Consider the following 14561-nt stretch of genomic DNA (forward strand, 5'->3'; position numbering starts at 1 on the left):
TTTAAAGTTGAATATCTTGAATATGGGGTAACTCACATCAATGATTTTGATATTTGGCGTACCAATTATTTCAAAATCATTTTAAATAAAAAAAAAGCTAGGAAAATGGTATATAAAAAATTATTAATATATATATATATTCCAGACTACTTAAACATTTTACGTGAAGTACATTATAATCTTTTGCGAATTTTACGATAAATATATATATAAAAGAAAAAGACATTGAATGCCGCAAGTAGTATATACATGTATTTCATGCATATGTGCATTGATTTTATTGTGTTAATATTCTCAATATCTTCGGTCATTGACATTCCGTGAACCTTTGAAAAAAATGGCACAGGTTAATGGACCTTTGCTAGAGGCAAGCAAGTCAGTGAAAAATATATATAAACTTTAAAAAAAAGAGAAAAAAAGAAGAGAGAACTAGACGATTGATTGCCTAATTAATACAGAGCGAGAAAAACGATTGGTCTAGCGTGGGGACGCCTCTTTAATATACGTATCACGTGGCTTGCAAATAGAAAACAAAACCACGTGGATTCTCTGTGTCCTTCGCATTGATTTTCGATTCGTGAGAACAACCAATTTTCAGAAGAATGGATAAAAAACTATCGAAAACGGAGACGATCCATCTACGGAAAAAGCACATAAGGTAAGAATGCTCTAGTGTTTACTTGACAACGGTCAGCTTTGGTTAATCCCTGCACCAATCCGGGGGGCTCGATCTCTATCAACATTGGTGTTATAATTTACAAGCTCAGCAGCCGCCATGTCGTTACTAAATAGGATAGGATTTTATGAGTTTCTTACCATTTTGTATTTGATATTTTGCTGTAGTGAATTGAATCAGGCATCATTTTTTTCCGACGATGCATGTTTATTTATTACAATATCTGGAGACATTGCAGTGGCGCAGTGCCAAAGCAAACATCGATATCAATGCTCATAATTCATGCTCAATGTCTGTAGAATTACACACACTGCAGAAGATCGTGTAAACAATGCATGACATGTTAAGGGAAAGCCTGCCTAAGCATTAATACACAAGGTTACCAAGTCTGGTTACGATATGATGTGAATGCATGAAACCAGATTAAGAACACAATGCATGTGCATGTTTATTTGCAAAATGGAGAAGTGCGTATTTCCTTCCCCCCTCTCTCATTAAGAACGGACCGATAAAACCCGCTGTTTGTTGTGTTAGGTGCTAATTTATCTCTTTTGAACAGGATTTAATTAAAATAAACACATCACATTGTTAATGATAATTCAGAATATGGCTATATCACATATAAACAGTTACCGAAGAATTAGCTGCCTGGAAAATAGATAAGTCATAAGCTGCTGTTGTGCCGATAAGATTAATAGTAGGATTAAATTTGTTTCTTTCCACCAAAGTCATTTTCTCAAACAGGGTTTTAGTTTCGATAGCTGTATGAAGGAGTGTATTGTGTACACTATATATGCTTAGTTTTATGCAACATAGATTATTTAGATAATGTAAATTGTTTATTCATAACAGCTAGACAGTCTCATACTTAATAGGACAAAAAACCAGAAACAATTTGCCTTGGAATCGTTCTTGCTATCAAAATTTGACTGTGAGAACTTGGTCACATGGATGTTTGGTCATTACCTGTTATATCTGGATTTGTTTGTGACTAGTCCAGATATTTTTAACATTTTAACCTGATTTTCTGTCCACTTGTCATAATTTCTATACTTCCTCTGCATTTTAATTAAACACTGCACTTTTATAACTACCATTGTTTTCTTTGATGAATTAATTAATGTGAATGCACGAGACAAGTTTGTCATTAAAGCCATGGAGGACTGTTTATTAGATGCTGTGATATACACATATTAATGAATAAAATAAACGATATAACCATGTCATTTCTTAGGATTACAGTTGTGTATATCTTTAAATTTCTATTTTTGATTCATAAATTGAGAGTTCTTGATCGTAGCTGGAGATATATTATAAAATATTGATGTACTCCCTTCCTACCCTACCACCTGCAATCTTATGTTGAAGGGTTCCTTCAGTATGACATTTGAAAACCCCCACCCTCCCATCCTTTATTCCCAGTAAACTTTGTGGACTATTTCTTGCCATGACTATTGCATCATTAGATTATATTTTATTATTTTTTAGTGAGGCATGTCAGCTGTTCTTTAAGGAAGACCCGTTAAAGATTGTACGGGCGGAGCGCCAGTACATGGTGGATGAGGACGGGAACTCGTACCTGGACTGTATCAACAACGTCTGCCACGGTACACACACCTTGCAGCACACGACACCTTTTGTTTCTTGTACTCGGCACCCCCTTACAATGATTTACTTATTTTAGGTGTCCAATATTGAGGTCAATAAACCTTGGAAGCCTTATCAAGGGTTTTGACAAGTCCCTTTGTCAGGGCAGTGAGCCTGGGATGGGAGTCACTGTCCGCCATATCAAACATGTCTTAGAATTTATCAATGTGCTTATCAAATGTGTAGACATATAGGCTGATAACTGTTTCAGGGCTTCAGGGGCTTACACCAAACAAAGGCCTACACGATTAAGAGTCTCAATTATAACAGGGATTCAGTTTGTATAGAACAAGGTTTTCAAATATCTTTATTTACCTATGAGTCTTAATAATCTGGTTTTCATAAAAATGAACTATTCTTGAAATGATGAAAACAAAATTAGAAATAAACAATGATTTTGCTTGATGTTTTGACATTAGAGTTCTCCTGTAATGTTATGATGTTTCAGTGTTTAACTCCTAGTTTCATTCCTTGCTCTGCCCTTAGCTTCAATTAATTAATTAAGATTAAAGTGAACATTACATGTCACTGAGTTGCATCTAAGATGTTAAAAGGTCCAATCATGTTTATAGATCATTGTAAGAATACTCTTTGAAATCGATAATCATTGATAAACACATGGCTCACAATGCTCTAATTTATTATTCCTATAAATCAAATGTTAATTTTGAGGGGTAAAAACAATTTGGAAAATTAACACATTTATTTGATAAAAAGGAACTTTTTTCTTGGACAGGGGCTTCTCAATGGCTCCATTTTAGACTTCTTCTTCCTGTATCGTTGACAATTGAGAACAATATGATGATTTGGAGTGTTTTACTCTGTAGTCGGACACTGTCATCGATATGTAGCAGATGAGGCTTGTAAACAGATCAGAATCCTCAATACCAACAACCGCTATCTCCACGACAACCTAGTACTCCTGGCCAAGAAACTGACTGAAACCCTCCCAGAGAAACTTTGTGTGGTCTACCTAGTGAATTCTGGGTGGGTATTATTGAAAATGTTTAGTTTTGTTCAGGTGGTTCTTAAAGTTGTGCCTTAAGTAAGAATAACATACGCATGCATAGCTATTGAGTGAAATGAAGTGATTAGAAGACTGCATTCAATAATAATCATAATGGTAAAAACATTTGAAAATAAAGTACAATGAATAGTGATAGGAATATTTGTTTTTTTGCTTCAAATGGATTCAATTTGCCTGTAAGCTGGTAAACCAATAAGGGAAATCAAATTTTCTCCTACAGGTCAGAGGCCAATGACTTAGCGATCCGCTTAGCCCGCCATTACACCCGAGGAACAGAGATGATAACCCTGGACCAGTATGTGTCTACTCAACAATATCATTTCATTTTAGTTTTTACAGGAATTCAGATAGCTGAATTCAGAATAGAAAATTTCAGTATAACCAGGTTGTACTGTATGTGTAAACAGATTTAGCCACTTCCGATTTTGCACAGCTTAGATTTTCAAGCATTCATTGAGAATGTACTTCCTGTTTGTTGAAAATTGAATCAAAAAACCTTGAGAGTACCAATAACTACATGTATATAAATATTTCATTCATGCTGAATAGGAGTTTCACTTATTTTATCAAACTTGATGCATTGTCAAAGACTTGTTCACTAGATTTTCTCTTACTGCCATTCAATTGAGTACGTCAAACTATTAGAAGCATAGCTCTAATGTAAAAATGAAGGAACACTTTTTTACTTTTTTAAAATGCAGACAATGTTGTGTGTATGTGCATTAAACAACTTACTGAATTAGGTCAAATTCTGTTCAGTGCTAGTAAGTTTGTAATAGTTATTAGAAGGGAAGAAACAGTGTGTGTGGAAGACAGCATGACGTCTCTACTGACCTCCGCTATCTTCATTTGTCCGTCTAATGTTTAACATTAATTAAATGAAAATAATTAATTGAGTAAAAATGGGACAAAAAAATTAAGAGCCTACATCCACATCTAAGAGAGGTGAACAAGCAAGGTAATTAATGAATGCACTGTACCTAAGTGGGTCAGTCGTTTCTTGTTATTATGTCCCATGCTTAATCATTACTTATTATGCACAAGCTCTGCCTCTTGGAGAGAACTTGTACACCTGATGTTATCTTGTCTAATGACATGACCCTTCTGACTCTTTGTGACAATTAAACAAATTTATGAACAGAGCTCTTGCTTGTACCTGGAGATTTATTATATTGCATTTTTTAAAATTTATTCATTCATTTCAGCGGAAAAACATCTTGTCTGCTCAGAATTTAAATTATTTTTATCTCGCAAACCTATTAAATATACTTTCTCTTTCCTTCTCTACACATTTGATATACTAGCTCTAGCTACAGTACTTGTATTTAATTTAAGTACCGGTATATATAAGATATATTAGCTCTAGCGACAGTATTTGTATGTAGTCTAAGTAAAATTAGTTTTATTTTTAAAAAAATAGGCATTAAAACTTTTTTTTATGAGAAAATAATTCCTCAGTTGATAGCTTTGTTGTTGTTTTCAGTGCTTATCATGGCCATGTCAGCTCTGTGATGGACATCAGCCCATACAAACTCAACACCAATGTGGACGGCTCCCATTTAAAACCAGACTTTGTCCACGTGGTATCAATAGTCTTCCATTCTCTTTATCCAAGAACTAAAACATCAAGTAAAGAAGAAAATGATGTTTAGATATTATATTCCCTCATTGTAACCTAATAAAAGTTCCCCAGCTGAATCCACCAATGAAATAGAGATGTATCGGTTTGATCTGTAGGTGCCCTGCCCCGACTCCTACAGAGGAAAGTACCGGGACGATAAATACTCCCCGGCAGAGATCGGAAAGAAGTACGCCGAGGAGGTCAAGGACACGATCAGTAAAATACACCAACAGGGGAAACAACTGTGTATGTACATAGCCGAGTCCATGCAGAGCTGTGGAGGCCAGATCATAATGCCCGAGGGGTACCTCAAACAGGTCTACAAGTAAGTCAGTGTCCTAATTAATCCATAGGGTACCTCAAACAGGTGTACAAGTAAGTCAGTGTCCTAATTAATCCATAGGATACCTCAAACAGGTGTACAAGTAAGTCAGTGTCCTAATTAATCCACAGGGTACCTCAAACAGGTCTACAAGTAAGACAGTGTCCTAGTTAATCCATAGGGTACCTCAAACAGGTCTACAAGTATGTCAGTGTCCTAATTAATCCATAGGGTACCTCAAACAGGTGTACAAGTAAGTCAGTGTCCTAATTAATCCATAGGATACCTCGAACAGGTTTATATGTTGTCAGTCCCTTATTAATATCATATGACTAGGGTACCTCAAACATGTGTACAAGGAATTTACTGCCCTGATAAACCCATATATTTACTTTAAATAAATCTACTAGTAAGTCGGAATTAAGAGGTACCTCAAACATGTCTACAAGGAATTTACTGCCCTTATTAAACCCATAGATTTACATTAAATAAATCAGTAAGTCACTGTCCTAATTAAACCATCAGGTTACCTCAAACAGGTCTACAGGTAAGTTACTGACCTTATTAAACCATCAGGGTACCTCAAACAGGTCTACAGGTGAGTTACTGCCCTTATTAAACCATCAGGGTACCTCAAACAGGTCTACAGGTGAGTTACTGCCCTTATTAAACCATCAGGTTACCTAAAACAGGTCTACAGGTGAGTTACTGACCCTATTAAACCATCAGGGTACCTCAAACAGGTCTACAGGTGAGTTACTGACCTTATTAAACCATCAGGTTACCTCAAACAGGTCTACAGGTGAGTTACTGCCCTTATTAAACCATCAGGGTACCTCAAACAGGTCTACAGGTGAGTTACGCAGTACAGTTAAGGCGGTCAATAAAAATATGGGCAAATTTTTGTGATGAAAACACATATACTTTAGTTAAACTGGCATGTCCTTTTTAAAATCAATAACAGTCACTCAAATGCAATATATTTCTAAAATGTATATATAACAGTACAATATTTTATGTTCATATTGGTCACGTGATATGGCAGTCGCATGGTACAAGCAGATGTATTTGTGGTTTTGAGGTCATTTAAAAAATTCAATATTGCAAGGGCATAATCATGTCAAAATTCACAACTGAAATATGAAATAACTTAATGTTATATCGTAGATTTTGAAAAACGGTGCGAACTTTTTAAGATAAGAGTATTTATTTGTAGAAACCGTAATTTATAATGCATATGTTGAATAATTTTGAAGGTCACAGGGTTAATTTCATTAAAAAATAATTAATTTGTAAGATTTTACAAGGATCGTAGAAGTTTTTAAGTTACATAGCATATTTCAAATTTACATGTAAAAGTTTGTCGGGATCAGGTAAGTGTATGCCCTTGCAATTAAGTGATTTATTTAGGTACTCAGATTTTAGATATACGATATTTTATACAAAACCGAGGTGGCTTCTTTATACGATGCATACTTTTAACAAAATGAAAATAAGACTATATAAGTAGCATTCTACTAATAATAATTTTAAACAAAATATTCATTTATACTTTTCCGTTAATGTATGACATTTATTTTTCTTCGCTATAAAACTGCACGATAGCCTTCAATGATTTAACTTAATGCGTCATTTTGAAGCATATGACGTCATATTTTGTAGTACAGCGAGAACGACATCTCGCTTATTTTTCAGTGTTTACGATATAGCGGACATCAAAATTGTAAGTAATAGCATTTGTTGTTTTTAATTAAAAGATCAGTATAAGTTAATTTTACTAATAAATAGATTAATAAGTACTTTCGAGGTTTGTAATATACTGTGATGTCATAATGCACATTTCCCGTACTTTTTGTCTGAACGGAGTTTATTGACAGCCTTAACTGTGCTGAGTACTGCCCTTATTAAACCATCAGGGTACCTCGAACAGGTTTACAGGTGAGTTACTGCCCTTATTAAACCATCAGGTTACCTCAAACAGGTCTACAGGTGAGTTACTGCCCTTATTAAACCATCAGGGTACCTCGAACAGGTCTACAGGTGAGTTACTGCCCTTATTAAACCATCAGGTTACCTCAAACAGGTTAGTAAGAATTCCAATAAAACCAGAGTGGTACCTTTTAAAAACAAAGGAACAAATCATATTTTTAATGAAACTGAAGGGGTAAGTAACTTAAGTATACTGCATATAAAATATACTTTTTCTGAAACATTTTGAATGTCCTGAAAAAAAAAGTATGTGGAGAGCTCAAATTTCTTTTGAATGATTTGTTGATTTTTTGGCTTGTTTAGGGGGGATGTTTTTCTTAAAAGATAAATTCACCTACCGGTACATGTAATTAATTAACACTTGAAGTGGGTTAACAGCCTGTGAAGTACTGGCTACATATATTAAGTGAAGAAGAAGGGCAGGATATTACTGACACACTTAATGATCTAATTAGTAACAACGCTAATTAACTTGACAAGAAGACATGATTAAGTTATGTCTTCTTTACTTCTTATAAATTTCTTTGAAAAGGAAGACATATCCTATTGCCTACATATGGGGAAAAAAAAGAAATATGAAACTTCATTATCAGACTGAGAAATCAATCTAGTAATTACTTGCAATGTTAAAATAACTGATTCTCAATTTTAATTTTAATTGAAACAATTTTAATTAAGCCCCAAAGAATTTGGTGTTTTTATTTTAGCAAGATGGATGCACACTTATTAACATGAGGTATTTTTTTCTGACTGTTTGATAAAGTCTGTTTTATCTTTGCTCTTCTGGTACTGGATAATAAGACAGGAATTTAGTGTTTTGTTGTAGCCAACCTGACCTCTTTTAATTTCCCCAGGTATGTGCATGATGCTGGAGGTGTGTGTATTGCTGACGAGGTACAGGTGGGCTTTGGTCGAGTGGGCTCTCACTTTTGGGCCTTCCAGCCTGAGGGTAAGTCTAGTGCTGGAACAGAGCATGTTAAAATGATGAGATACAAAAGCCTATTAAGCTTATTTCAAAATCAGTTATACTAATTTTTTTGTAAATAATAGTGTAATTTGTCTGATAAAACATAAAATTCTGGGAATAAACTGTATCTTTGCAAATAAATGATACATAGAAGCTCAGAAAATGGAATAAACTATGGATTATTGTTATTTTAATTATTTCAAGACTGTGCGAATATTTAAATAACTGTAGTTATTTATATAGTGCATCAATTATTTCACCTGTTATCTTAACCTTCTGAAGACATAATCTCTCTGTTTGAACTCTCCCCAGGAGTAGAGCCAGACATTGTTACCATGGGGAAACCAATGGGAAACGGTCATCCAGTGGCTGCGGTGGTGACAACCCAGGCCATATCCGACAAATTCAAAGCCTCAGGGATGCAGTACTTCAACACCGTAAGTACAGTCAATCCAGCATAGTCTGTTGTAATGAAGTATTTAACTACAAACCATCATAGTCTGTTGTAATGAAGTATTTAACTACAAACCAGTATAGTCTGTTGTAATGAAGTATTTAACTACAATCCAGCATAGTCTGTTGTAATGAAGTATTTAACTACAAACCATCATAGTCTGTTGTAATGAAGTATATAACTACAAACCATCATAGTCTGTTGTAATGAAGTATTTAACTACAAACCAGTATAGTCTGTTGTAATGAAGTATTTAACTACAAACCAGCATTGTCTGTTGTAATGAAGTATTTAACTACAAACCATCATAGTCTGTTGTAATGAAGTATTTAACTACAAACCAGTATAGTCTGTTGTAATGAAGTATTTAACTACAAACCAGTATAGTCTGTTGTAATGAAGTATTTAACTACAAACCAGTATAGTCTGTTGTAATGAAGTATTTAACTACAATCCAGCATAGTCTGTTGTAATGAAGTATTTAACTACAAACCATCATAGTCTGTTGTAATGAAATATTTAACTGCAAACCAGTATAGTCTGTTGTAATGAAGTATTTAACTACAAACCAGTATAGTCTGTTGTAATGAAGTATTTAACTACAAACCAGCATAGTCTGTTGTAATGAAGTATTTAACTACAAACCAGTATAGTCTGTTGTAATGAAATATTTAACTGCAAACCAGTATAGTCTGTTGTAATGAAGTATTTAACTGAAAACCAGTATAGTCTGTTGTAATGAAGTATTTAACTTCAAACCAGTATAGTCTGTTGTAATGAAGTATTTAACTGCAAATAAGTCTGTTGTAATGAAGTATTTAACTACAAACCAGTATAGTATGTTGTAATGAAGTATTTAACTACAAACCAGTATTGTCTGTTGTAATGAAATATTTAACTGCAAACCAGTATAGTCTGTTGTAATGAAGTATTTAACTGCAAACCAGTAAGTCTGTTGTAATAAAGTATTTAACTGCAAACCAGTAAGTCTGTTGTAATGAAGTATTTAACTACAAACCAGCATAGTCTGTTGTAATGAAGTATTTAACTACAAACCAGTATAGTCTGTTGTAATGAAGTATTTAACTGCAAACCAGTAAGTCTGTTGTAATGAAGTATTTAGCTTCAAACCAGTATAGTCTGTTGTAATGAAGTATTTAACTACAAACCAGTATAGTCTGTTGTAATGAAGTATTTAACTGCAAACCAGTAAGTCTGTTGTAATGAAGTATTTAACTACAAACCAGTATAGTCTGTTGTAATGAAGTATTTAACTACAAACCAGCATAGTCTGTTGAAATGAAGTATTTAACTACAAACCATTATAGTTAATTTTTATAAAATGATGTAAGTGTGGTATTCAGAGTCAAACCATTGACCTTGTTAGTACTATTGATAAAACCACCCATATTTGTTGCCTTTAGAGGACATTCCATTTGCTTGTTTATCTCTGTGTATTTGATGTTGAGTAGGATGTAGCAATGGCCCTATCTGTTTGAGTATTATCATGTATGGAACTCTCTAACTATTTCAGATAACCCCATGTCTGTCAAAATCAGTAAAGTTGTAACCCTGTGTCTGTCTAACATCATTACACTTTCTGTCAGTTTATCACCATACAGTGTATTTATATATATATGTATACAGTATAGATTCAATACAAGTACTCATCTATTTTTGCATAGTACTGTAAATTCCTTATATTACGCGAGTACTTAATTCCACGATCCCGCTGTTTTGTATCAAATGGCGAGAATATAAAATCGCGAACGCGGAACATTTATCCATATTTCTTATAGTTATCAACTCTCAGAAAATAATTGCGAGGTTTTAAAATCCGCGAGGGATGCTTCTCGCGATTTTACGCGGATATAAATTCCTCGCGTTTAATTAGGAATTTACAGTATACAAAGGCTTTATTGACCATATGCATGCTATGATGAAATAAAGCATGGCAAATTTTTTCAATGAAAATCTTGAGAGCGCCAACAGCTGGTATGGAACACTCCACCCTAAATATTAAAATCAGTAGATCAGAGAGCCTTTACCCAAAGCACAACCATTGCTCCACAGCAGTCTGTGAATAATGTTATACATATAAAATGTAGTTACATACAGTTGTCTATTTGTGTACAGTGGTAACTGTGTGTCTGTCTATTTGTGTACAGTGGTAACTGTGTGTCTGTCTATTTCTGTACAGTGGTAACTGTGTGTCTGTCTATTTGTGTACAGTGATAACTGTGTGTCTGTCTATTTCTGTATGGTGGTAACTGTGTGTCTGTCTATTTCTGTATGGTGGTAACTGTGTGTCTGTCTATTTCTGTTTGGTGGTAGCGGTGTGTCTGTCTATTTTTGTACGGTGATAACTGTGTGTCTGTCTATTTTTGTCTGGTGGTATTACAGCGTCTGTATGTTTCAGTATGATGGTAACCAAGTGTCTTTATAATTCAGTATGATGGTAACCCAGTGTCTGTATGTTCCAGTATGGTGTAACCATGTGTCTGTATGTTTCAGTATGATGGTAACTCAGTGTCTGTATGTTTCAGTATGATGGTAACCCAGTGTCTGTATGTTTCAGTATGATGGTAACCCAGTGTCTGTATGTTTCAGTATGATGGTAACCCAGTGTCTGTATGTTTCAGCATGATGGTAACCCATTGTCTGTATGTTCCAGTATGATGTAACCATGTGTCTGTATGTTTCAGTATAATGGTAACTCAGTGTCTGTATGTTTCAGTATGATGGTAACCCAGTGTCTGTATGTTTCAGCATGATGGTTACCCAATGTCTGTATGTTCCAGTATGGTGTAACCATGTGTCTGTATGTTTCAGTATGATGGTAACCCAGTGTCTGTATGTTTCAGTATGATGGTAACAATGTCTCTGTATGTTTCAGTATAATGGTAACCCAGTGTCTGTATGTTTCAGCATGATGGTTACCCAGTGTCTGTATGTTCCAGTATGGTGTAACCATGTGTCTGTATGTTTCAGTATGATGGTAACCCAGTGTCTGTATGTTTCAGTATGATGGTAACCCAGTGTCTGTATGTTTCAGTATGATGGTTACCCAATGTCTGTATGTTTCAGTATGATGGTAACCCAGTGTCTGTATGTTTCAGTATGATGGTAACCCAGTGTCTGTATGTTTCAGTATGATGGTAACCCAGCGTCTGTATAATTCAGTATGATGGTTACACATTGTTTGTATGTTTTAGTATGATGGTAACCCAGTGTCTGTATAATTCAGTATGATGGTAACCCAGTGTCTGTATAATTCAGTATGAAGGTAACCGAGTGTCTGTCTGTTTCAGTATGATGGTAACTCAGTGTCTGTATGTTTCAGTATGGTGGTAACCCTGTTTCCTGTGCAGTGGCCTTGGCTGTGCTTCATGTGATTGAGGATGAGAAGCTCCAGGAACACGCCCTGAGAGTCGGCAACTACTGGATCAACAAAGTGAAGGAGATAATGCAGCATTTCCCCATCATTGGAGATGTCAGGTAGGTGAATATCTCCATTATTGAAAATTTCATGTATTTGCATTTGCCTTTAACAGCATACAGTTAAGTTTCAAAGATCATTTTTAAGTGGACAATTCTGCATGAAATTGATTTTCAATATTAAGTGTATTAGATATGTAAAAATTAAAATTGTGGTGATCCCTAATTCACAGACATTTATCATTTGTGTAATCAGGGGCCGTGGCCTGTTTCTTGGTATTGACCTTGTAAGGGACCGCAATACACGTGAGCCGGCCACACAGGAAGCTCAGACAGTGGTCAGAAGGTCAGTATTTACAATAATCTTAGATAGTTTGTAAGTCTGCACTCTCTAAGTTTTACTTGAATGTGTTTCATATAACAAAATGATGGTGGACCTTGGGCAAACAATTAACTCCTAGGTCCACTTGGAAAGAATAATCTAACGGTGACCAGTCACAGTCACAGTAAGAATCTGTCCCATATACTTGCAATGAAGCAGCTGCGAAGTGGATATGCTTCTCGTTGATTTTAGGTATGTTAAAAATAATCTGCACCAATAAGGAGTTTAAAAATGGCGCTAGGACAGGTAGCAGGTGCGTGACGTGCCCAGGCAAAAAGGACACGGTACCGGTGTATTAGTGACTTTTTTTGGACAATTTTTACCTCGGTAGAATTGTTATGATTCATAAAACATAATTTGTATTTATTTCATATCAAAGATTTACGCCTTTGGATTTTTTTCTGGATTTAAAAATATCGATCTCTCAGTCCCGTGAGTAGTGTTCTTAAAGTGCAGGTCATATCATTGTGCCAATTCAGTGTGACGATTGACTATTCCTATGAATACTTTGTTATTTGCTATGAAGCAAGTATATGGGATGAATTCTATTGTTAAACCGGGTCATTATTACATCTGTCATTATAACAATAGAACATCCTATCTAAGGTCCACTCTGCTACATGTACTTGTGTATCAGTTAAGTACATGGTAGTTAAACATGTGCAAAGTCAATCCCCCCTTTGAAAAACTGATTTCATAGATTTACATATTAAAATTACCAAAAAATAGGCTTCTGACTCCCCCCCCTCTCCCCTTTGAAAAAATTTCTGGACCATATCATATGGATGGTTAGGAAAATTGTCAGGTTCTGTTTTCTGTTTAAGAATCCAGTTACGCCAAATTGTTCATGGTGTTTAGACACATTTTAAATTTTTGTCTCTTAGTTGACTTTATTTATATCATAAAAGAAATTAACATACATGACATTGTATCTACTATAATCTAAGGGAGAGAACTCAACATAGTATGTTAGACTTGATCATCTTTGTTTTGACTATGTTTCTTGTGTTTATCATCTTAGGTTTTACATACTATGCACTATGTGTTTTGTGTTTCAGAATGAAGGATGAAGCTCGGATCCTCATCAGTTCTGATGGCCCATACAATAACGTCATAAAGACGAAGCCCCCTATGTGTTTCAGTGAGGAAAATGTAGATGAGTTCTGCTCCAAGTTGACAGAGATTTTGACTGACCTCCAGAAGGTTGAGATTCAGACAGTCCTGGGGGACATCATTGACAATGTAGAAAAATCCACGACCAGTGCTAGGGACTTAAATCAGAACTGGGGCAGGACTGCAGCAGTCTCCTAGGTCAAACCAGTGGGAGGGGAGAAAGATTAGGGAGGGGTGCTAGAGGACAGTCACTTAATGGAGAAATGGGGGTGAGGGGTAGATTTGTAGAGTGATAAAGGAGGATCATTAGTAGTGTTGTGGTTTGATGCCTTTTATTAAGGCGTTCAGCATTAATTGCAGGTTTTTTCCTGACCTGGTCATAATTGTTATTCAGATATGTATGCAATGCAACATGAATCAATGTAACAATGAATTTTGCCTCGCACAATTTAACTGGGTGTTTCAAACATTTCTTTTTTTGTACAAGATCTGTGTTCACAGTTTTTGTCATAGAAAATTGCCATATTCCAGGGTCTCTTGGGTACCTTATATTTCAGGATTGTTTGATTTTAACATACCTTGTTTTACTATTGAAGGATATAAAGTAAGAGTTAATACAGGTTTTACAAACTTGTCATGAAGCAAGCTGTCAAAAAATATTTTTAGCTGAGGGGTCTGGATTATTTTTTAAGAACAAGTAACATTTTTAGAGCAAGACTTATTCTGCTTTCTTTGGGTATGGTATATTTATGCACATGCTTTTTACTTGTAACCAAATATTATTAAGGTTAACAATTATGTTAACTTTACAGTCAGAAATTGTTACAATTTTACTGTAAACCAACTTTTATTATGTGCAAAAATGCAAGGTTCGCTATTGCTGGTTGCAAAATATTTAATTCTTTTAAAAATGTCTTGTATGTGT

The 14561-nt window shown here is 35.0% G+C and overlaps 1 protein-coding gene across 1 annotated transcript; it reads left to right on the forward strand.

Moving 5' to 3' along the window:
* Positions 1-510: 510 nt before the first annotated feature.
* Positions 511-14151, forward strand: LOC128167404 (5-phosphohydroxy-L-lysine phospho-lyase-like). The gene is made up of 11 exons (XM_052833109.1): positions 511-658; positions 2165-2283; positions 3151-3310; positions 3571-3645; positions 4834-4933; positions 5088-5296; positions 8137-8231; positions 8562-8686; positions 12047-12201; positions 12398-12487; positions 13582-14151. Exons 1-11 carry the CDS (start codon positions 603-605, stop codon positions 13832-13834), a joined length of 1437 nt encoding a protein of 478 aa, XP_052689069.1. The 5' UTR covers positions 511-602; the 3' UTR covers positions 13835-14151.
* Positions 14152-14561: the final 410 nt, after the last annotated feature.

This window comes from Crassostrea angulata, chromosome 10, assembly GCF_025612915.1.
Source record: "Crassostrea angulata isolate pt1a10 chromosome 10, ASM2561291v2, whole genome shotgun sequence".
NCBI lineage: Eukaryota > Metazoa > Mollusca > Bivalvia > Ostreida > Ostreidae > Magallana > Magallana angulata.

Excerpts from the sequence above, each read along its gene's own strand:
- LOC128167404 (XM_052833109.1), top strand. The coding sequence starts at position 603 with ATGGATAAAAAACTATCGAAAACGGAGACGATCCATCTACGGAAAAAG. Across the intron at positions 8,232-8,561 it reads TTGGGCCTTCCAGCCTGAGG|GAGTAGAGCCAGACATTGTT; the intron begins GTAAGTCTAGTG and ends AACTCTCCCCAG. Across the intron at positions 12,488-13,581 it reads GCTCAGACAGTGGTCAGAAG|AATGAAGGATGAAGCTCGGA; the intron begins GTCAGTATTTAC and ends TTTGTGTTTCAG.